At 39.8% G+C, this 24,300-nt stretch overlaps 1 protein-coding gene across 3 annotated transcripts in view; it reads left to right on the top strand.

Annotated features, from left to right (window-relative positions):
• Positions 1-24,300, top strand: part of shq1 (SHQ1, H/ACA ribonucleoprotein assembly factor) — a 120,582-nt gene that overhangs the window by 12,872 nt on the left and 83,410 nt on the right. For all 3 annotated transcript variants that reach the window (XM_062969709.1, XM_062969710.1, XM_062969711.1), the window contains exons 3-8: positions 1,754-1,815; positions 2,601-2,723; positions 3,935-4,086; positions 7,483-7,595; positions 7,722-7,852; positions 23,988-24,142. In XM_062969709.1, the coding sequence (XP_062825779.1) occupies positions 1,754-1,815; positions 2,601-2,723; positions 3,935-4,086; positions 7,483-7,595; positions 7,722-7,852; positions 23,988-24,142 (736 nt within the window). The remainder of the gene's footprint in view (positions 1-1,753; positions 1,816-2,600; positions 2,724-3,934; positions 4,087-7,482; positions 7,596-7,721; positions 7,853-23,987; positions 24,143-24,300) is intronic.

Here is a 24,300-nt window from a genome sequence, read left to right as displayed (position 1 = left end):
ACCCCAACAGCGCTTATGGCTCTGAGGTTGGGAAAAGGTAAAATGACATTTTTTAAGTCAGACATCCTATTCACGAGGCGTGTATCTAAATTCAAACCCCACTATCCTGACCAAATAAAACAAAAAGCAGCCTTCCAGATGTTATTGTATCACAACTCCCATTAGCTTTAGTCGTGAGGTCTAATGATGAGGAATACAGAAGTAGTAGTACAGCATCTAGCAATGAAATGACAGGCCAGATTTGGCCTGCGGTCCTTGAGTTTGATGTTGTGGATTATACAAACAATACTATCTCATATTTGAAAACAATTTGGAAGCTGTAATTTGTTGTCAGCCATAAATAGACATTTCTGATTTCTTCTTGTACATGAAGACTTAAAGAAGAACACATGAGCCCAACATTCACTGTTGTACTTCATTTTGTTTGAATTTACCAAGTGTTTTCTTACTGTTGACAGCTAGGAATTTCTGTGGATGGTCATTACAAAATATACTTTGTTTATGTACAGCTTTCACTCAGCTCTATTATACAATAATAATAACTTTATTTTTATACCCCGCCTCCATCTCCCCAAAGGGACTCGAGGCGGCTTACACAGGGTCAAGCCCAAGTAGTTACAGTCATTGTAATAAAACACATCGAAGTAAAAACAGATCAATGAAACATAGTAAAAACATACCAAAAATAAACATGAATTGGGTAAAAACATGAAAGTGCATAAAAATGACTGAGCCATAAAGTGCATACAGTGAGGAATGTAAACTAAAATGAATTAGATAACCTGTGAATCTTATCACAGGGATGAGGTAAGCATGGGAACTATTTCTGACTGAAGGAGTAGAATAAAGTGCAACAGATATATTAATGATCACCAGGGCGAGCCCTAACATGAGGATGAGGATCATTCACCAAAGGCCTGTTGGAAGAACCAAGTTTTTAGGGTCTTCCTAAAGATTAGAAGGATAGGGGCTTGCCTAATCTCCCTAGGGAGTGAGTTCTAGAGCTGGGGGGCCACCATGGAGAACGCCCTCTCCCTCGTCCCCACCAACCGCGATTCTGAAGGTGGTGGGAGCAAGAGGAAGGCCTCCCCCGATGATCGAAGAAACCGTGCAGGTTCATAGGGGGAAATGCGGTCTCGAAGGTAGGTGAGTTCCAAACTGTTTAGGGCTTTATAGGTAATAACCTGCACCTTGAACTGGGCTCGGAAAATAAATGGCAGCCAATGAAGCTCCTTGAACAGGGGTAGACCGCTCCCTGTAATTCTCTCCAGTTAATAATCTGGCTGCCGAAAGCTGGACCAGTTGTAGTTTCCGGGACGTCTTCAAGGGCAGCTTATACAAGTTGTAGAGCTAGCAGCACACTAGTATCTACAATATAACTGGGTGCCCTTTGGCATGCTGCTTTCATTATTACAGCAGGTTTTGTTGGCACTCATGCTTAGCAAGTCTTATGGATAGTTAGTGTTGCTTAACTGCTGGTAAAGTGGAAGAAAAACTGGTCAGGAATTCATAGTTGATGGGTCTTCAGTTTGTGATGTTCCTGAGTCAGCTGTGGAAACTATCTCTGGGTAATCTAATGTCATATTCTCTGCCCATTTCTGTTTTAATTCCTACTGTGTTGGCCACGTCTCGAGTTGCACAACTTGGTAATTTGGAACCTTTCCCATTATATTGTATATGCAATTTGGTTTGTTTTTTTTGTTTTTACCAGATACATGATGATAGAATAACTATTTATCTTTTTTTTTTGCAGATTGGTTCTTCCTGGAAGGATTATCGAAGATGGAAGAGAGAAAGCAACATACGATGACTCAGGTTTTATGTGCTTTTAAAACTGTATTTTGCAGTGCTGTTCACCCCATTCTGATGTGTCATACTGCGGCTGTATAAATTTGCTTCAGCTCCCATTAAATATGGCTTGATATACTTCCTGTTAGATGTAGTTTGCTTTGAAACATCTCTCTTCACTGATATGTGAAACATACTTAAAATGCTTTATGTTCACTTGGCGGAGGAAGAGGATAGTTCCCATGTTTCACTCAGATAGCTTAAAACACAGTCTTATCTATTGGAACATGTTGTCTGACAGATTAGGAATTTAAGAAGAATGCTTCTGTATTACATCCCTCCTAATCTACGCCATTTCCCCTCCAAACTGCATATTTGAGGAAGATTGATCCAGTAAGTTATTTGGAAGATGTATTTAAGTTAGGGTGATTTCTCTCAATATGGGAAATGCAGAGAGAAAAGCATAAATAATTTATGCTTTTGTTATATTTAGGAGGGAAAACTTCATGAGATATATGAACTCTGTGTGTGGAAATGACTTCTGCATCTTTCCACTTGAGGGATACATGAATTCTTCTTTTGCACATTACAGCAGATACTTAGGAGCTTGCATTCCCTCTGTTTTGATTTGCTGATTTCTTTGTGAAAGCATTAATGCTTGGGGAAATCTGACTTGCATGCCTGCCCCTGGATTGTTAACATAGTGTGGCTTGCTCTTACTTTTTGAAACATTGACAGCTTACTAGAATATGAAAATGGCTTGTCCTTAGATCATGAAATATCTTCACTAAAAATAATTCTTTTTATTCAAGGGATATTTACAATACGGCTTCCCAAGGAGACTCCTGGAGAGAAGTTTGATGGGTTAGACATGTTGACGGCTCTACTTGCACCAAAGAAATCCAGTTCAACAAAACCTTTAATAGAGGAGATGGGTTTGTACACTTTTAAATAAAAACCAGTTTTTGTAGTTTCATATAGCATTCATTTCAACAGGGATAAGTTTATGGTTCCAAATTTAAACCAGCAGAAATGATATGCTCCAATATAGGATGAGTGACTATTGTCATGAAAGCAGCACATGTGAAAAGGATTAGGATTCTTAGTAGATCACAGGCAATCTTCATCCTGGGAGAAAGGTGGAGTATAAAATAAATAAATCAGCTGTCTGGTGCATTGGACAAAGAAGCCATTCTGATTTTAGGGGAAGTCAACAGAAGTATTATGTCACTCATTTCTTCTTTGGTCAGACCTCACCTAGAACATTGAGCCCTGTTTTGGGTATTAACAAGCTGTTAATTAACAAGCTGACCCAGCAGGTCCAGAGAAGGGCAACCGAGGTGATCAAAAGTCTAGAAACAGCCTTACAAGAAAGACTAAAGGAGCTGGGTTTAGCTTGGAGAAAGCATTTTTAAATATCTGAAGGGATATAATACAGGAGATGGAGGAAGCTTGCAACAGAATCCAGTGAATCCCAACTACAAGAAAAAAGATTCCACCTAAACATTATGAAGACCTTCTTGAACAGTATTTCTTTGGAGGTCTTTAAATAGAAATTGGATGGCCAACTCTCAAGAGTGCTTCAGTTGTTTATTCCAACATGGCAGGAGGTTGGACTAGATTGCCCTTGTGGTTCCTTCCAACTCAGCCTTTCTATGATTCTGTATTGGCTGTGTAATAATGGTGACTTTTGTCCAGTATTATTCAATGCAGTATTTGTTTCTGTCTTGATTTTTCTATAAAACCATATCTTTTATAGAATCTTAAGATTTTTTTTTAAAAAGTATCATGTTCATTCATATACTTTTTTCATACACCTGCACAGTGGGCCTTTGGTATCTGCTGGGGTTTGCTTCCTTGGGAATATATATTTTCAAGCCATGGATAATAGAATTAGTGGATGCAGACTCCGTGGATATAGGCCAACTGTTTACAGAAGGACTTCTAATGTGTGCAGATGTTAGATGATCCAGAAACTGTAGAACCAGCATAATTCTAGTTCTTCTACTACAATGTGCTGTTAGGTATCTACATACGGTTTTTATTGAAAGCTTAATTTGATTTCCTGCATGAATTGTTCTCTTAAATGTAGAGAATTTTCTAGTAGGAAGACTAGTTGTTTTTTTAATGCCCGTCTTTGATTCAGGTGCTGAAAATGATGAGGACGTAGAAGAAGAGGAAGAATTTGATTGGGAAATAGAGCAGACTCTGTATGAGGAGAACAAAGAGAGCTCTTTGTGTTCTCCTTGTACCTATGGCTTTGGAAATCAGAAATCAGGAGTTTTCAAATGTCTTCAGGTATGTAAGGATATTTTTAAATCATTGATATATCAGCATTATTATTATTATTATTATTATTTGATACACAACAAGAGTAGTACACAGCAAAGAAGATCACTATGCTGGCGTTTGCATTCAATCACACGTGTCTACGACTGTGCGATTTATTGGTGAATAATGCGTGCAGATCTGAGTAGGGTGGCCTTTTGCAGTTGACAGATGGTAATTTTGTCAGCACCAATTGATATATCATCATCATCATCATCATCATTATTTGATACACAACAAAAATAGTACACAGCAAACAAGTTCACTATGCTGGCTTTTGTATTCAATCACATGTTGGTCACTTCCCAAGTGTCTAGGACTGTGTGATGTATTGGTGAATAATGCGTGCAGATCCGAGTAGCTGACAGATGGTAATTTTGTCAGCGCCAATTGTTTCCAAGTGCAGGCCAAGGTCTTTAGGCACTGCACCCACTGTGCCAATCACCACTGGGACCACCGTTACTGGCTTGTGCCAGAGTCTTTGCAGTTCTATCTTTAAATCCTCATATTGTGTAAGCTTTTCCAGTTGCTTCTCCTCAATTCTGCTGTTGCCTGGGATCCATTGACGATCCATACTTTGTTTTTTTTCATGATTGAGAGGTCAGGAGTATTGTGCTCCAAAACTCTTGTCAGTCTTAATTCGGAAGTCCCAGAGTAGTTTACTATTAATCATTATCATTATTACAGTTGGCTCTCCACATTCATAGGTCTCACAAAACTTGTGGTTTTGATTATTTTCAAGTTTACATCTCTGCCCCTACCTCCTAAAATTGGGATGCCATGTGAACACTTAATCCTTTATTTAAATGGGCACTGCCCATTGCTCTTTCTCAAGCACACAAAACAGCTCCCCAACATTTTTGCAGAACAAGAAAGAAGATCAGAAGGGAAGGAGGGCTGCCTGTGTTCCCCCAGGTTGGGCAAGGGAAGAGCAATGAGGTGGAAGTACTTCTCGCCTCCCCCTCACCTTTGCACTGGGTCCCTATTCTGGTGCAGGCAATCCCTGAGTTACAGACATCCAAGTTATATGTGACTCCTAGTTACAAATGGGGATGAGACAACAGGAAGTGAGATGAAATCTACCACTAGAAAGGGAAATTCACTTCTGAAAGAGTTATTATGAGGAAAAGGTTCTCTACTGAAGCTTTCTTACCCATCCTTGTTTCTACAACAAGCCAAATTTTTCAAAATCTAATTATCACAGGGACAGAAATTGAGGTAAAATCTTCTGAACAGGGGCACGGAGAGCAAAGCAAACCCCACAAAGGTGTTAACCCTTTCCTATGCTATCTAAATCTAAAAGATATTTTGTTGGAGTTACACGTAACACTTACTCTTTCCGGCTTACAAATTCAGCAATAACAAACCTACAGAACCTGTCTTATTTGTAACCCTTGGAACGCCTGTATATTGACCCATGTATAAGTCAACTGAGGTTTTGCAGGACAACTTTCACGTGTGCATATTCTGTTTCAACTTATCATTGAATGCCTACAAATCTCCATAAAAACCAGGCATTTCCCCCACTTTCATGCTTTGCATTGCCTAACTATTCAGCTGCAGTCTCTGGTTTCAGCTAATATATCTTTTAAAAAAAACAGGGAGGGAAGCTTGCAGGAAGAATGATTGTTAACTGTAAAGTTCATAAACATATTGGTTGTCTAGGATACTGTGAACTTTCTCTTTAAAAATGCATTTCTCTCTCTAAACAAAAAAGATGCAGAAACATGTGAAAGATGCAAAATAGTAAGCAAAAGGATAGTGTTAAATAAACCATGTAGCTTTTTCCATTACAGAAGCAATGGGATTCCATCATGATTTATGCTGGAGTTTGTGCTTTTCTGCTTAATCATAAATAGTGCAGAGTTTTGTGTGAAGAGAAAATGACTAGGTTTGTAGATCTGTTCTTCAGAAGAGAATATGAAGAACTCTGTAAGGAGCTTTGCCTCAGGAGTAAGAGCATGGTGGGAGAAAGACATTGACAGAAGATTTTAACAGTGGTGATAGCAGATCTTATCAGTGGCAATAACAGTGGTTAGAGGTATGATATAGCAGAGGAAAGTCTCATACCTTTCCTGAATGTCAGAGAATAAACCAGGACATAATGACAGCACAAAATAAATAATGATTTGTTTCCCTACAGTAAATTCAGGCTGTCAAATGAGCAACAATGATATCAAGCAAATCCTGGGCTAGTGTCATATTTGAAATAAGTCTTGTTGATGCTGTGTATCTTCAAGTCATTTCTGACTTATGGCAGCCCTTAGGTGACCTTATCACAGTGTGTTCTTGTCAAGACATAAGGAAAATGTGTCCATGAAAACTTTCTCAGCTTCTTCTGTGTTGACGTGTTACCCCATTACAGTGGTGTTCTTGGCATCATGGAATATTTGTCCAAAAAGGGTTTGCCATTGCTTCTTCTGAGATTGAGGAATAATAATAATAATAATAATAATAATAATAATAATAATAATAATAATAATAATAATTTTTATTTGTTACCCACCTCTCCTCGTGAGTTTCTATGGCTGAATGGGGATTTGAACCCTGATCTCCAGAGTTGTAGTACAGTACTTAAACCACTGTACCATTCTGGTTTCATTAAGTTGCATAGCGATTTTAGTGTATTTATTTAAATTAATCAGGTGGTGTAAATATAAAATATTTTACATATTAGAATTGGGATTTAGGGAGGATAACTCTGAGAAAGCTAGTTAAAACTAGGTATGAGTCAAGTTGGTACTACAGTAGAGTCTCGCTTATCCAACATAAACGGGCCAGCAGAACGTTGGAGAAGCAAAAATGTTGGATAATAAGGAGGGATTAAGGAAAAGCCTATTAAATGTCACGTTATGTTATGATTTTACAAATTAAGCACCAAAACATCATGTTTTACAAGTTTGCCACTTTTTTGGGAGCGTGGCTTCACTTGTGTTGTTGTTGGGCATGTTGGCCCTCTGCGCGTTGCTGCCTAGAGAAACAGCTATGGATCCGGGCAGGAGGAGGACTGCATTGGATAATACAGAACATTGGATGAGCGAAGATTGGATAAGCAAGACTGTACAGTACTGAGATTCAGTGGGGGATGTCTCAAGGAAAATGTGTCTGCGACCAGATATTCCATGAGGCCAACAACAGCTACTTTAAAAGGGTGTTATTGGCTTCATGGAATATTTGACTGTAGTCAATGTTTTAGTGGATAGTTGTTTAACAACAGTATTTTTAACATATATTCTTAAATGTGAGGGAACAATTTGATGGTGTCAGTGTCTCAACACAAGACAAGTGTAGCCTTTCCCCTAAGCCATTAAAATGGAATTTATGCTGTTTTGCGGCTTTTATACTAATTCTCTGTTGTCTTTACAGGATGAACTTAGTGATGTTATTGATATCAAAAGTCCAGATTCGATACCTGCAGTTGAACGCAGAGAAAAACGGTTGGCAGTAGAAGCAGCCAAGTTTGATCCTGACCATTACCTGTAAGTTGTTGATAAGTGCCTTCATATTGTTCCCACCTTACAGCAAACTTAAGGCAACCCACTTGGTGACATGAATGAATGCTTAATATCCAATGATGTAACACTTCAATCTTTTTGTCTTTTCAGTGCTGACCTTTTTGAAGATGAAGCTGTTTGCCATCTCTTGAAGTACAAGCCATGGTGGGTTGAAGCTTATACAGCAAAGATGGCTTCTCAAGAAGGCAGTTCTTCCAATGAGATCAATCAACCTGCGCTTGGTAAGATCATTTTCTTCTGCTTCCTATAAATGTCCCTGCTCTGTATTGCTTGAGAGGCCAGTTCTTTGAGTGGCTGTTTTTCAACACATACTTGCTTTCAGTTTTGAAAAAGGGGTGTTCCAATGTCTTCCTGTTCTTTTTCATAGTACGTATTGTAAAATGTTTCTTGAAAAAAATGGACTATGACTGTGTTTAACAGCATATACCATTTTTTTTAAAAAACCTTAGTCTCCAGCAGACTGCTCTTCCACCCCTATTATTTTATGTTTTCTTTAGCTTATTATCTTCCTCAAAAGACCTCTGATTAATTCTAACACGTTTAAAGTGATAACATGAATTTTTGTTTGAATAGAATCCACCTATATGGCCTTGCTTACAATACTGTTATTGACTGAATTTAGATCTCAATAGAAATTTTTCAAATTGAGAGAAACTTTCACAAAATTCTGAATCAAACAAGCTTTCTGAAAAGTTCATAATGGATCATAATTTGCCTAGAGTTCTGAAGGCTCCTTGAAAGTTAAGTGTGAGGAGTGCCTTTACAAATGGAAAAATAAAGTTGTCAAAGGCTTTCATGGCCGGAATCGCAGGGTTGTTGTGTGTTTTCTGGGCTGTATAGCCATATTCTAGAAGTATTCTCTCCTGATGTTTTACCCACATCTGTGGCAGGCATCCTCAGGTTGTGAGGTACCTCACAACCTCTGAGGATGCCTGCGATAGATGTGGGCAAAACGTCAGGAGAGAATACTTCTGAACATGGCCATACAGCCCAGAAAACACACAACAACCCCGGAATAATAAAGTATCAGCTCCATTTTTCTACAAGGCCGGAATTGTTATTGTTAGGTATTTTGCTTTGAATTACTAATTTCTATTTACTGAAAAAAATGTATCTTGACCCTTTGGTATTTACACATCGCTGAACATGGCTAACAACAATTGAAGTAAATAGTAAAGTTTCAAAACAGCAGCAATATAGTTAAAAAAGAAGCAGGTATTACACACAATTATATTACCACTGCCTCTAGCAGTTTTTGCTAATCCCTTTCTACAGAATATGCATCTTTGATTTAGCTATAAGTGTATAAGGAGTTGAGGGCATGTGGACAGAGTTATCTTAGATTAACAAGGCTCCTATCACACACCCTCAGCAGAAAGATGTTGGGTTGGTTAAAATGGGATTTGAATTTAGGCCTAAATTGGATTGTTACCCTAACTAGAATAAACCCCTTGTATTAGTGGGAGCTTAGTTAGTCAACAGTATTAAATCACATAATAGTTGCCTTTCTCCATGTAATTGTCGCACCCTTAGTTCACTCACCCAGACAAGTGAATTAAGAGTGCAATTGCTCTTTTGCTGCTATGGGGCTTGACTCGGCTGGGAGCCAAGTCAAACCGTGCAGTGCTAAGGAAAGGGGCTCGTGGGCAGGGAGGTGAGTTCACTTGCCCGTCCACCTGTCCCTTCCGGACCTACAGAGCCAAACTCACTTACTGCCTGCCTGTCCCCACTCAGTTACGGAGGAGCCTTGCACAATAATCACCACTGCAGAATAGCCGCACTCCTTTTTTTCTCCAAAAAAGAAAGAAAAGTGTGACTATTATGCAGTGAAATATGGTATATAAAAACATTTTTTAAATGCAGAATTTGAGAAAATACAGCATGTGAGCTGCACGTGGCCACCACCTCATCTCCAATCCAAAAATAATGCCACTAGATCAGTGATTCTCAACCTCAATATGTTTTGGCCTACAACTCCCAGAAATTCCAGCCAGTTTACCAGCTGTTAGGATTTCTGGAAGTTGAAGGCCAAAACATCTGGGGACCTCAGATTGAGAACCACTGCTTTAGATAGTGTGGAAGGGCATATCGACTGCCACTGGCTGTTTTATTTCCAACAGAGTCCTAGAGAGGGTCAAACTGGCAAACTACCCACATGGGAAATTTAGGAGTGAATTGTTCTGACACCTGCCAAGGCTACTTGGGGAACTTGTGTGGTTCTGCAGGACAGCATTTGTTTTTATTCTTGCTTTAGTAGGTCTCTTTGTTAGGTGGGGATGATCATTGGATTTAGGGTCTTGGATCTTTTCTTTGCAAATGTTGCTCCATGCTGATTCTCTGTCTTAAACTCGTGACTACAATTACAAATTAATTTATTGCAGGGGTGTTTGGGATTTTATTTATTTATTTAAAGTATCCTTTATTGTGCAATCTCAAGGCAGCAAAGAGGTCAAACAACGTGGACTATTTAAACAATTCCCGACTAAAATCAATGAATAATTTAAACAGGGCAAAAGGTATTAAAGAACTCAGTAAGTTAAAACAGCTTTAAAAGGCTTGATGGAACTGAACTGTGTACATGCGTAAAAGTAAATTAGGCCTCAGAGGCTTTAATAAAAAGCCATTCTTGACCTGGTTATTGTCTGCTTTTAAAGTCGTTTCTGACTCATGGCTACCCTAAGGTGACTCCGTTAATGGGTTTCCTTGGCAGAATTTGTTCAGAAAGGGCTTGCCTTTGCTTCACTAGGGGAGGGAAGAGGGTGGGGAAATGGCAGGAGGGAGAAAGGGGGCACATGTCCGACCCCATTTCCCCCCTGCCATTGTAAATGAGCAAATGTGTATGCTTGCCCCTGGGTTTCCATCCCCTTTGCCCAAGCAAACGTGTGTGCCATGTCTCCTCCCTTCTCATCTTTCTCGCTCCTACATAAGTGAACAACTGCATCCTTTGTCTCCTGTCCCATCCTCTTCCCATCTCCTTCCACATGAGTGAGCAGAGGAACGTGCTTCCATCTAGAGCCAGTCACCCCGCCAGTTTGATTTCCTCCCCAACAACACCAGTATTGTCAAAGTCCTTAAAAATGTCATAGTACAGCAATGGAGGTGGCAAACATAGTAAGCTGCAAATAATCACTCTCACAAATGTTCATAACCCACCAATGAGGAGGGCCAACTGGACATGATTTCAACTTTCTCTGCAGTGTCTTATCACCTTACAATAAAGTGAAAGTGAGTTTAAAGCTCACTCATTTTCTAATAGGTGAATCTCTTGCTGTAATCATATAAGTGGCGAGGATTACCCTCCAAAAGAAGTTAATCTTTCATTGATAGCATGTAATACAGTAGGATCAGTAACATTTGTGCCTGGACACTTCTGATACTTAAAAAGAAATCACCATAAAGTGCCCTTAGCTTGATTGATTTTTTTTTTAAAAAAATGGCTGCTGTACACTATTAAAATTGCAGTGAAGAAAGGGAAGGCATTATTGCATTTAGTGAAAAAAAATATCAATTCCTACCTAATTCATTCTCATTTTTTCAATTGTCAGTTTAAAATTTGGAATTAAGACCCCCACCCCTGTTTCTTTCTTGGGAATATGTCAAAACTTCAACAATTGTTCAGTGAAACTAGCTTTCTAGTTTATTTTCAGTCAGGTTGAAAGCCCGGTTTTGATACTGAAGTTTCCTCTGTTGTTGTGTAGGTTTCTTTACCTCTACTCTGGTAGAGGCAGATAATGTGATCCTCATTTTTCAATATTTATTTATTTATCGTGTCAGAAGCGAACCCGAGGGTACAATTGCAATGTATTTAGAAACACAAAGTTAAAAACTTGGCATTATACTAAATGTCCTTTGACCAGAATCTGGCCACTTTGAGTTCCTCTGGTGTCACTGCGAGAAGGTCCTCCATAGTGCACATGGCAGGGCTCAGACTGCATTGTAGCAAGTGGTCTGTGGTTTGCTCTTCTCCATACTCCACTTTGTAGCCCCATTTCTGAAGATTGGCTCTGCAACTTGTGGTGCCAGAGCGCAGTCTATTCAGTACCTTCCATGTCGCCCAGTCTTCTGTGTGCCCAGTCTCATCTGGTCTCCACCATGGATTGAGGTTCCAGGTTTTAGTCTGCCACTTTTGGACTCTCACTTGCTGAGGTATTCTTGTGAGTATCTTTGTAGATCTTAGAAAGCTATTTCTTGATTTAAGGCATTGGTGTGCTGGCTGATATTGGAACAGGGGATGGGCCAGAGATGATTTTTCAAGTTCAGTCAGTGTCTTTTAATCCCATGAATCTGAAGTCCTTCTGGAGAGGCTGTCCAAGGTGGCATCTGAAGATCCTTCTGCTCAGCGGTTCCACTTCTCCAATAATCAAGTCTGGAGAGTGTTGTAAGGCTATTTTTTCTAACAACTTCGTGCTTACACTTCAGAATCTCACAAAATTGTATCTCATTTTCATGCTGTTTTATCACTGTGAGAAGCAGTCAAGTGAAGTCATCCTGAGGTGATCAATATGCTATCATAAATATATACCAAACACCCATCTTTCTCTGCCCCCTCAAAAAAACACCTAGGCAATGTAATGAAAATACTGGGATTATGCACTGGTTGAGGGCCAGTAATTTTAACCCTTGTAGTGGCTGAACTGCTGACCTAAAGGTTGGCAGTTCGAATCCACGAGACTGGGTGAGCTCCTGTCTGTCAGCTCTTGCTTCCCATGCGAGGACATGTGATAAGCCCCCCGAAGGATGGTAACACATCCGGGCATCACCTGGGCAACGACTTTGAAGATGATTGATTCTCTCACACCAGAAGCGACTTGCAGTATGTTCGCAATTTGCTTCTGACATGATTTTTTAAAAAGTAATTTAAGGCTGCATCCACACAGTTCAGGGGCACTCTTGATGGTATGCTTACACAACAGATTGTTATTTCAAAATGTTTTGGAGGGATCCGCATTTTTTCTAGAGCACTAGAACTTTTGGGGTATCATTTGGTCTGTCTTGGCCACAAGTGGTGTCTGTGGTTTTATGCAAGTTCTATCAGTGTATGGCTGTTTGGAACCTACTTAGATAGGGATGACTTTGTTGTAATTGTCTGTGTTGTCCTTAGGTTTCATTTTGATTGTTGCAATGTGTTGTTGTGAGGCTGCCTTGGTAAACTGTCTGGAAGGGGATGTGGTCTGGAACTGTGATACTCAAAGTGGTGATCCTTGGATTAATGCCAGTCCACAAACCATCAACTGCCAGTCCTTGGAGAGTTTGTAGGAAAGAAATATGAAATTGTAGACAGTTGTCATAATTGGTACCATTCTTTGGCATGTTTGTGAAAGTAAGAATTCCCAGATCCCCACATGGTTCAGAAGAACTCATATATAACCTTGCTTCTTAAACTGTGGGTCCCAGCCCCAAATGGGGTCCCCTTAGCTCCATGATGAGGCCACAAAAAATTTGGCAACAGCAAAAGGTTTCTGAATGCCACCTAGACATTTACACAGACCTGTTAGCAAGAACATGCAGTGTTTACAGTGAACCATGTAGAAATTGCTGCAGCTGTATTTCTTAAAACGGAAATCACATTGTTTAGCAAGCCGTGCAAATTCTGATTTATAATTATCAGTAGACGTTTGATTTTATACCTGCCTACCTGGGCTCACTAAAAACATTCTCAAGTGGAAAGGGATCACAAGAGGAAAAGGTTTTAAGAAGTCCTGATGTATAATATGAATGGGAATCAATCAGTCCTGCAAATGTTGTTCAACTGCAAGTTCCAGGAGTCCTGGTCAGAACAACTATTGTTTATTGATTTATTTATTTTGTGTCAAAAGCATTGCATAATAAATAAGTTTAAAAGCGATAAAATAAAGAAATCACAAACAGTTAAATAGTTTTAGACCAAAAGCAGGCAACAGCAATCGCATTATCCATAGCTTTAAACAACTCCTCCTCCGTGCATGAGGCAGGGCATTGTGGGCAAGCATACATATGAGGGATTTTTGTTCTGCTCCACAGTCACACAAGGTGAAGGATTCCTCCAGGTAGTGCTATCTTGCCAGCTTGTCTTTTGATCTGCCCACTCCGCTTTTGAGTCTGTTTAGGGACTTCCAAGTTGCCCATTCTTGGTTTTCCCCTAGAGGCAGACCCTCATGGGGGGCCATCCAGTTGGACTTGCCTGGTTTAGAGGGATACAACTATTGTGGAGGGTTGCTGGAATTTGCAATCCAACAGTATTTGCATGTTTTCCACCTCTGATGTACAGTGTGACTATAATACTGCCAACTCGAGCTTAATAACATTAACATCTTATACCAGAACTTAGCAGTTTTTCTTCCTGGTTGGTTGTTAGGTAAAGGTCAAATTGCCAGTTTTGTTGTTTCCTTCCTTTGCAAGGGACTAGGTCACATGAAAGGATTGCCTCCTCCCATATGTACTTACCAGATCTTTCCGAAGGCCTTTATTTGGGATATACCTACTGCATGAGATATACGAGATATATCGGCTACTAGTCCCATTGTAAAGGGGTGTCCATTATTTAAAATGGCGAAATCATGGTTTACTTTTTTGGATATAGCTGCTCATCCTGATGTTGCATTGATAAAATTTTGAAGCTCTTTTTGTTCCAGTTCTGCTTGATCTTTCATTGGTAATCCCAGCCTTACTGCTATTTCCTCATGGTGCCTACCATTAGCAATTGTGTGTACTGCATATGAAAATAACCAAAGAAGGTGGTTGAATCTGAGCCATTCCCAAAAGATCATGGTTTTTATATACACAGGGTATCTCGATATGTAGGTGTTCATAAATCTGTGAGTTAAATGATAGTGCTATTTAGAATAAACCCTAGAGATACTAGCAGGCCATTTGCAACCTTACAGATTATTGCTGATAGTTGACCAGAGAGAGAACAAGTGAGAGGATAGTGATAATGGGAAAAAAGGAACAACCTTAAAAGTATAAAAGCAAATTGTAGATGCCTGTCAGTAAATGTGTAGCTGGAAGCAATTTGGGGCATGGAATGTTTTGTTAAAAACCAAAAAGAAACTGTGTGCCCTCTGCTGTTTAACTAAAGAATTAAGTAAGTTTTATAAGAAATGCTGTCGCCAAAGTGTTATGAAGCAGAACAGAGGAAGCTCTTTGGGGATAGCCTATCCTTTCATCCATTCTGGATATTTATATTTGAACACTTGCTTATCAGCTAGCTGCAAAACAAAAATAAAGTGGCAATATTTTTATTCATTTGCTATTTGAAATTAAGTATGATTTGCTTTAACCAGCTTTTCATTTTTTTGTTTGAATTTTCTAATCTCTAGTCATTTTGAGTACCTCCATGCTGCCACTCTTGTTTTTACCTTTTGCATTCTGTATTGAGTTTTACAAGGCTGTTTTATCTAACTCATTCCTTCTCTTTACTCCCTACTTCCTTGTCCAAAAAGAAATTTTTGAAGGACCCAGAGAAATATTGATATTATTCAGACAGCATCATTATTGGCTTCATGACCAAGTATCATTCCAGTAGAGGGCACTTCATTCCTTCAACTGATGGCCCCCAGTTTCCTTTCATCATTGGATTGTGTAAAGCAAACCAAAGAAATGGTTCTTTACATAAGCCAGACTAATTCCATAGCGAGAAGGGGTGGGCATTGCAGTGCTGCTCTGGTCTTTGCAGTATCCTTGCTCCTGCTGGCTCCAGATGAAAGGGTTTTGCATTTTTAAAAGTCACATTCGGCTTAGTCAACAGCTCATTTTTATTTGGTTTCACAGTGTAGAATTCTAAAAAACCCGTTTCAGGCAAGAAGCAGTCTTCAAAAGCATAGGCAGCCCTGCACATTTAATATATCGTTTACATGCGCCGAGGTAATTTATTTTGTCTCTAGTAATCTATCTTGCTTACCAACGATCAGTTTCCAATTTCCTTTTATAGGAGAAGAAAAATGATACTTAATTTTTAAAAAGGTCTGGCCTTTCCTTAAGCATGTAAGTGCCCAAATAAAACAGTCACAAGCCTCACTTTTATTTATTAGCTCCCTGAATTAGATGAAATTGTTACTGCTTTATGTTCTAGTGTCTTTCATAGCAGCGACCATCATAATGGTGTGAATCCAAGCCAGGCTGTACGTTAATTTACCTTGCAACTGGCATTGTTGTTTAAGATGTTTGGATGAAAGAACCAGACTTGCATTTGGTCTGATGATTGATCCATCCCTACACAATAAATATTACCGATGCTTGTTCTTTTTCTAGATGAAATGAAATAAATTAAGAAGAATGTACTCATATAGCCTGTTCCCTTGTAAAACTTGATGGTTTAAGAAATAGGATCAGTCCCTGCCTTGAAGCAATTAGCTCTGCTTCAGTATTATTGCTTGTCATAATATGCTTGTATTATCTTCTGTCTACAATAATAGCAGACATGGATGCTGAAAGGATTGGCGCCAAAGCATGGATACTGAGAATCAGTATCTACATACATTCTCAAGAGAACCTTGAGGTTTTCAGAAGTACATTAATAAGTACAATTCTAAGGGGGCATAATTACAACGTCCATTTAAAAAAAGAATTAGAGAAACGGGTTGCTGGGAGAGGCTAAAGGACCTAGTTGAAGAAGGTTTGGCTGCTGAGATACTGAATTCTTATACTCCTCATTAAAAATGTGGGAAGCTACGAATTCTTGTTACGTATGTTTTTGTATTGGCACCCACAGGATTATTATTATTTATCTAGGCTGAATCATTTTCAGTGCTGATGTAGTCCAGCTGTCCATTTCTTAGCTGATGTCATCACCAAGAACTCACCTGCTCATGCTCACCAGCAACTAGTATTGAGAAAAAACTCTGCCTCTGGTTTATAGTTGTTGTTATAATAATAATAACATTATTCTTGTATCCTACCCCATCTCCCTGAAGGGACTCGGGATGGCTCACATGGGGACCAAGCCCAGTAATACACAATGGAATACAACAACATAGGTACATTTAATTTTTAACATGTAAAAGCATAGAAACATCCAATAAAATCCAATAAAAGCAACTCAGCAAGGCACAGTGAGCATATTCAGAAATTGGAGGCAGGCAGTTAAAATTACATATGTGCAATAACTGGCAGAACACTGCTGAGATGGACCAGAGTAAAGTGCAGTAGCTAAGTATTGGTGGAGGCACGGACACCTTCAGATTATACCGAATTGGTAAAAAGCACATTGACATAGCCAGGTTTTCAGATTTTTTCGGAATGTGGCCAGGGTAGAAGCTAGTCTAATATATCTTGGGAGGGAATTCAAGAGCCGGGGGGCCACCGCCGAGAAGGCCCTCTCCCTTGTCCACCACCTTGAATTGGAACTGGAATCTCATCGGCAGCCAGTGGAGCTGCTTTAATAGGAGGGTTGTTCGCTCTCTATAATTCGCTCCTGTTAACAGCCTGGCCACTGACCGTTGTACTACTTGAAGTTTCCAGGCCGTCTTCAAGGGCAGCCCCACGTAGAGTGCATTGCAGTAATCCAATCTGGAGGTAACTAAGGCATGGACCACCGTGGCCAAGTCAGGCTTCTTGAGATATGGTCGCAGTTGGTGCACAAGCTTTGCTGTGTGCCTTCAAATAGTTTCTGACTTACGGCAACACTAAAGTGAATCCATCATAGGGTTTTATATCTTGCCCAGTAGGTCTTTACATCAGAGCAGGGATTTAAACCCTGCTCCCCAGAGTTGTAGTCCAGTTCTGTCTCCCTACTTCTAGTACTAGAAGTAAAATAGTAGCCAGTCATTTTGTATAAGGACAGCAAGAAAAAAATGTACCTGCCTTTTACTCACCATGAATGAGTTCACACATGCACCCTGCTCTGTAACTACGTATCACTTTGTAATATTACTGTACGTTTGGGTTTGCTGTAGCCCTTTGGTATCCTTTATTACATATATTATGATTTTTCCAGCTTTACCATATTAGCAGCTTTATTTTTGAAACCTTTCCAAATGATCCCCAATATCGAATTTTCATTTTCTATTGCAGAAGTGTATTGGCTTTCACCAAATCAATCACAACCTCAAAACGCCTACTCTGGTCAGTCATCACGAGCACAGATTGCATCAACACAACTTGCTGTCCCATTTGTGTTTCAGTCAAAATTTTGGGGTGCTGAAACACTGCCCACTTCTCTGGTGTCTCTGCTTTTTACAGCCTTCTGTTGTGAAGACTGTCCTCCTGTTCTTTAACTCATTTCCAAACTTGCAAGTCAATTTAAACAATTTATGTTCAATCAAGAAAAGTGAAATATGATGCAAATTATTAATGACAGCTTTGTAAACTCTTTGAGCTAAAGTGCGATTTTTGGAGTTTTTCATACTACATTTTTATTAGCTCCGTGTGTGGAGTGCCGTATTCTCCCTCTCCCAAATTTAAATTATCTTTTCTAGCCGACATGGTGTAGCATTTCAGTGTTGAACTACGGTTCTGGATACCAGGATTTGAATCCTGCCATGGAAAACACATGGATGACCTCAGGCAAGTCACACTCTCTTAGCCTCAGAAAAAGGCAAAGGCAAACCTCATCTGAACAAATCTTGCCAAGCAAATCTGGTGATAGATTTTCCTTAAAACAGCCATCAGTCGGAAACAATTTGAATGCATGCCACAACAACAAATTGATATTTCTCAAGTCTTTTAAACTGTGCTTTATTCCAGGAAGCTTTTAACTCTGCAGTTTGAATTATCTCTTAGTTATCTCCTTGAGTTATTTTTTTATGTAGCTGTGTGTGCTTTTGTTGCTTTTTATCTCCATTGTTTGCTGGATTTTGTCAGCCACCTTGACTGCCTTTGGGAGTGTTGACAAATGGGCTCGCAATCTTAATGCAGATAAATGTCAATTCCATAGTCATGAAGCAGTTCTTCATTTTCTAACATGTAAGGACTAGCATGTCCACCAATGCTTTGCAGAAACCCATGTGTGATTTTCTATAGTGTATTTTATAGCCAATAATGAAAAGTACAGGAGCAGGGAGGATAATGCTATAGCTTGGGATATGAATTCTCAGATAACGGTAGTCTCAAACAAAACCTTTGGTGCACTTTCTTTCTTTCTTGCATGAATAAGCACTGTGTTTTGTCACCTCTTTACCTGCCATGGCTCAAAGCTATGGAATCCTGGGATTTGTAGTTTGATGAGGAACTAGCACTCTTTGGCATAGAAAAACTAGAACTCCCATGATTTTACAGCATTGAGCCATGGCAGTTAAAGTGGTGTCAAACTGTATTAATTCTACAGTGTTCATGTAGCTTTAGAAAGAGATTCAGATAGCTACGACACAAAGTAGCAATCTCCTAGATCAGTGATTCCCAACTGGTGGTCCACAGCCCACAGGTAGTACACAAGAAACAGAAAAGTGGTCCATGAGGGTCTTTCACAAAAAACCTGAGACAATGCAGCATGGCTGTTGAGGAAGAAGTCCCCAACCCACCCACCCCCACACATACCCTTCTTCTCCTGCTGGCCCTCCCCTCCTCCTTCTTCCCAAACAGAGCCCTGACTTCTGCTGGCACTTGGGCTTAGAGTGCTCCTATCTCACTAGCCCAGCCTTGCTTTCTCATGAGGAACAGGTGATGATGGAGCTATCTCTGACCTCCACCTTCACTGACCTGTGGGCTTTGGCTGCCTCCTCCTTGCAATCCAGCCTACAAACGGAGCTTCCTTCCTTGCTTCGAGAGCAGGTAAGAAATGAAGTATACAACCTGCCTCCCTTTGCCCGACATTGGATCCTTCCTTCCTTACAGGCCCAGGTGGTAGGAATGCTGGGTAGCAAGGAAGAGGCAACAAATGGGGCTCTTGCAGCAGCAGCCTCCTTGAAAGCAGATAAGGAAGGAAGGATCCAATGCTGGGTAAATGGAGGGGGTGGGAAGGGACTTTCCAATGCGTCCCTACATGATAGCCATGTATAAATATGTGAAGGAAAGTCATAGGGAGGAGGGAGCAAGCTTGTTTTCTGCTGCCCTGGACACTAGGATGTGGAACAATGGCTTCAAACAACAGGAAAGGAGATTCCACCTGAACATCAGGAAGAACTTCCTCACTGTTAATAGCTGTTTGGCAATGGAACTCTCTGCCTCGGAGTATGGTGGAGACTCCTTCTTTGGAGGCTTTTAAGCAGAGGCTGGATGGCCATCTGTCGGGGGTGCTTTGAATGCAATTTTCCTGCTTCTTGATGGGGTTGGACTGGATGGCCCATGAGGTTTCTTCCAACTATGATTCTATGATTCCTTGCCTAGGCTCTAGGAGGCTGCTCTGCTGGTGCCCCATTTGCAGTTTCCTTCTTTCAGCCCAGCCACCCCCTCCTGTTGCCTGGGCCTGCAAATGGGGCTCTGGCAGCAGCAGCCTCCTCAAGCCCAGGCAAGGAAGGAAGAATCCAATGCCTCCCTTCCCACTCCCTGTCTTTGTCCAGCGTTGAACAATTTCTTCCTTACCTTCTTTGGAGGAGGCTGTGCCAGAGCCCCATTTGCAGTCTCCTCCTTGCAGCCCAGCCCCCTGGGCCTGCAAGAAAGGAAGTATCCAACATCAGAGAAAGGAAGAGGACATGAATGGTAGCATTGCATCCTTTCTTCCTTGTCTGGGCTTGAAGCTACTGCTGTCCGAGCCCCATTTTCAGGACCAGGTGATGGGGAACTGGGTTGAAAGAAGATGATTGCAAACTGGGCTCTGGCCACAGCCTCCTCAAGAGGGGGTAAAGAAAGGATGGGTCCAATGCTGGGCAAAAGAAGGGAGCAGGAATGGTGGCATTAGATCCAGCGGATCAGTGAAGGCAGGAATTGAAGGAAGCTCCATCAGTGGCTCCTTTTGAGGACAGAAGGGAATGAAGCACGTGGGCGCTCGGTAGGGAGAGGAGTTGATCTCGATAATCCACAACGTACCTAATTTTTGCCTCAGTTGGGAACCACTGTTCCGAATGAATGAAACTTGGGCAACATATGTTATAAAATTGGCAGGAGCAAATCAATATGCTCGAATCTCTCCAAGTCTACAGTCACTTGAATTCAGAATGATGGTGGGGGTATTTATCAAATGAGCAAGTGTTAGATAAGTTTCCCTGTTTCAGCAAGTCTTGTAACTAGATAAGTATCTTGGCTAGCTTTTGGAAATAACTTGCAGCAAAAACTCTTCTGAGTTTTTGCAGACAATTTTACAGTCTGACAGTGATGGGTTGGATTTTTTTTTAGAACAAATATCTACATACAGTGAAAATCTTGAATTCTTTCTGATCTCTCTCTGGTGCCTTTATTCTGCTCTGAAAGACTATCCTAAGGGCTTGAAGCAAAGCAAAATACAGATAATGAAGAGCTGTGTCAAAAGTTGTTAATAAAGATAAAAATCAAAGTTCATTTTTTTGGTATTTCTGCTACTGGTTGATCCAAAATCATTTTATAACAATCAAAACAATTTTCATTAGTTGCGTTTTTGTAAAGTTTCAGCTCAGGATGATCAAAATTATTTTCTGGATTTAAGAGAGCCAAAACCGAGTATGTTGGAATACTGTTCACAATGAGTATTGGATAAAGTTCTCCTAATGCTGTCTACTCAGTATCAATTATGTATAAAACAAAACAAGCTTGATATTTATTTCCATTGACCTATTATCTTCTTGGTGAGATGAAATTTGTCTTAGGTTTCTGAATTAAGGAGCCCCGGTGGCAAAGTGTGTTAAAGCACTGAGCTGCTGAACTTGCAGACCGAAAGGTCTCAGGTTCAAATCTTGGGAGCGGAGTGAGCACCCATTGTTAGCTCCAGCTTCTGCCAACCTAGCAGTTCGAAAACATGCCAATGTGAGTAGATCAATAGGTACCACTCCGGCGGGAAGGTAATGGTGCTCCATGCAGTCATGCCGGCCACATGACCTTGGAGGTGTCTACGGACAACGCCGGCTCTTCGGCTTAGAAATGGAGATGATCACCAACCCCCAGAGTCAGACATGACTGGACTTAACGTCAGGAGAAACCTTTACCTTCTGAATTAAGTCCATCTCTCATTCTATGTTGACAGAATCTTAAAGTCCCAAGTAATTTTTTGAGGAAAAAAAGAAAGATGTGCTAGTGTATCTATATATGTTTTGTTATATTGTTCATTTTTCCCATATCTGCTTTTCCCTGCTTTACAATTAGTCCAAGGCTGCATTTGTCTCCTCTTTCTTTGTTGGGAATTGGAGGGAGAAGCCTAAGTTGGGAAACTATCTGCTATTTTTCTCTCCCCTCTGCTTAACCTGCCCTTTCCTACCACATATTTAGTGGAAGGAAATTTAGTTTTAAATTCAATTTTAATTGTGCAAGTATTTTCATTGTATCTTCATTGTGTTTTAACTTGTATCCATGATACAACTTTAATTTTTTAAAATTTTCGTATTTGCTGTTTTAATTGGGTTGTGTCATGTCATTGTGAGACGCCTTGAGTCCCCAGGGGAAATAAAGTAAATAAATATATAAATGCATAAATCCATTGCTTGTATTCAGTGGCTTGGATGCTTCCAAGCTATTGAATATGTTTAACATTTGTAATAACCCAGAACAAATTCACCGCATCACTGAGATGGAAACCACCAGTCATCCCTGCTGGCATGGTTATATATGGAGGCCAATATGGTGCTTGGGTTGAAAGGTTCCTCCCCACCAACTGCATTAATAGTTCAGTTGGGCTCTGATAGTTTGCAGATCTCTTTGTAGGTAGGAATTATAAATTAATTTGAATGAAAAGAAGCCCCTCATTTTGATTTTTAAAATTAACTTTGTTCCAAAAATGTCTAGCATGAGTTTAAACGTATTTCGACTTGTGCAGAACAGCCTGGCCAAACTCTTGATTTGCCTTGCCTATTTCAGTCAGTTCTATCCCATCATATTTAGTAGTCTTAAAAGGTTCTGTGGAAGCTCAAGGTAGTGAAACAGAAAGTGGAATTCTTTTCATCTGATTCTGAATAAAAGCCACTATAGACTTTAAATCTACGTTTTGGAGAAGCGTATTTTGCATGCATCTGACACAGTTCTAAATACAGTCCATACTTTGGATGTCAAAGGGCTCTCTTAATTTTGCCATCCCTTCCTCTTTAACTCTTCTGTTTCACAATAAATGTGAGTTACAGTTTCCTTGAGAAGAACTTTTATTACCACTGCTGCCACTGCTGCTAATCCTATTCCATTTTTACACCCATATGAACATTCCTGTTTTTTTTTTTAAAAAAGAAAAAACTGGAGGCATAATTAGAAACATGTTGATTATAGAATAATTTTGTTGCAAAGAGGTCAGTCTACAAATAGATTTGTTATTTGGATGCATGCTTGCAGGAAAAATACTGACAAATGTTGTGTTCAGTACAGAAACTCAATTATTGTTTGTGTGACATAGTACAATAAAATCATCAGGTCTAAATCTCTCTCTTTAATGAAAAGCTGTATGTTAAGTGAATGTGTGAATTTTCCAGGTGATGCATGATTTGGTGATGCACACATGCAGTCCATCCTTTCGCGTTCCTGAATAAGGATCAGAAATTTCTCCCTTCACCCAAGTCTAATTCTCATTCTCTTAATCAGATTAAAAACGTGTTTACTTTTGTTCCGCTTCTTGTATATGTACATACTGCATATACATTTACAAATTGTTAAGATAGATGATGTGGTGTTCTCCTTAATAAGTTTTTGGCAAAATCCAACATTAGTCTTGCCAAGAGTAGTAGACTCTGTGATATTTTCTCCTCCCTTTTGAAAGCAATTTTGAGCCTAGTCTTCAAGCAGTGTGCCTTTTTGTGCTTAAAGCTATTCCCATTATTTGTATCCAGAGAAATATACCTGAATCTATATTAACTACTCAAAAGAAACAGTCTTTATTTAACATAGATTTCAGAACAGTTGACAGGTGCCAATATTTCTGTCAGTGAAGGCGGACTGTGCCTTGATAGATATTGTGAAAAAATCTATAGAAACAGCATTAGGCAAGTCTTAACATGTAAATGTCATTGCTGGTCTCTAGCAAATTCAACTACGCTTTGTGTAACGCCTGTCTCCTTTTCTTGCCTGAAGAGAGTACAATCTAAATTTTAATGTTTTCTTTGTTGCTGAATAGAAGTTTTTACAATGTTTCCCTGTTGGAACACTACAATAATTACAGATTTTCTGCTGTCTTTGGTATAAGTTCATGGCAAGTCGAGAGGAATCTGCTATTCTAAACTGAAACAAGTAAGCAGGTGCTGCAGTAGTGAAGGGGTTAATTCAGAGCTTATCGCTGGAGTAATTTGAAGCTTTGGGTGACAGGGGAAATTTCTTATCAGTGCTATCCTTGTTAATTCAAGGTATGCGAGGTTAAGTGTGGCTGTGAATGTGATGTGTTTAAAATAACCTTTTTGTTTTTAGTTTCCTTTACAGAGGATGAAAAAGAACAGCTGAGAAAATTCAGCAACAGAACTTTCCTTCTTGATAAAAGAGCCTGTCATCAAGTATATCTGAGCTTAGTTGATATACTTCTGGCCTATTGCTATGAAATCTATGCCAGTGAAGGAGAAAAGAATGTGAGTTCCTCTCTCTTTCCTACTCTGTTCCTTTATGGAGTTTTTTATGTGGCTTCATTGGCGTGGCTACAGGGAATTGCTCCATTATTTGTGAAGAATGGCTTTCCAAGTGTACTTTAAAGACAGGACCAATATGATAAATTGCTAGTATATTTGCC

This window comes from Anolis carolinensis, chromosome 2 (genome assembly GCF_035594765.1).
Source record: "Anolis carolinensis isolate JA03-04 chromosome 2, rAnoCar3.1.pri, whole genome shotgun sequence".
Lineage (NCBI taxonomy): Eukaryota > Metazoa > Chordata > Lepidosauria > Squamata > Dactyloidae > Anolis > Anolis carolinensis.
This window is presented reverse-complemented; position numbering and strand designations above follow the sequence as displayed.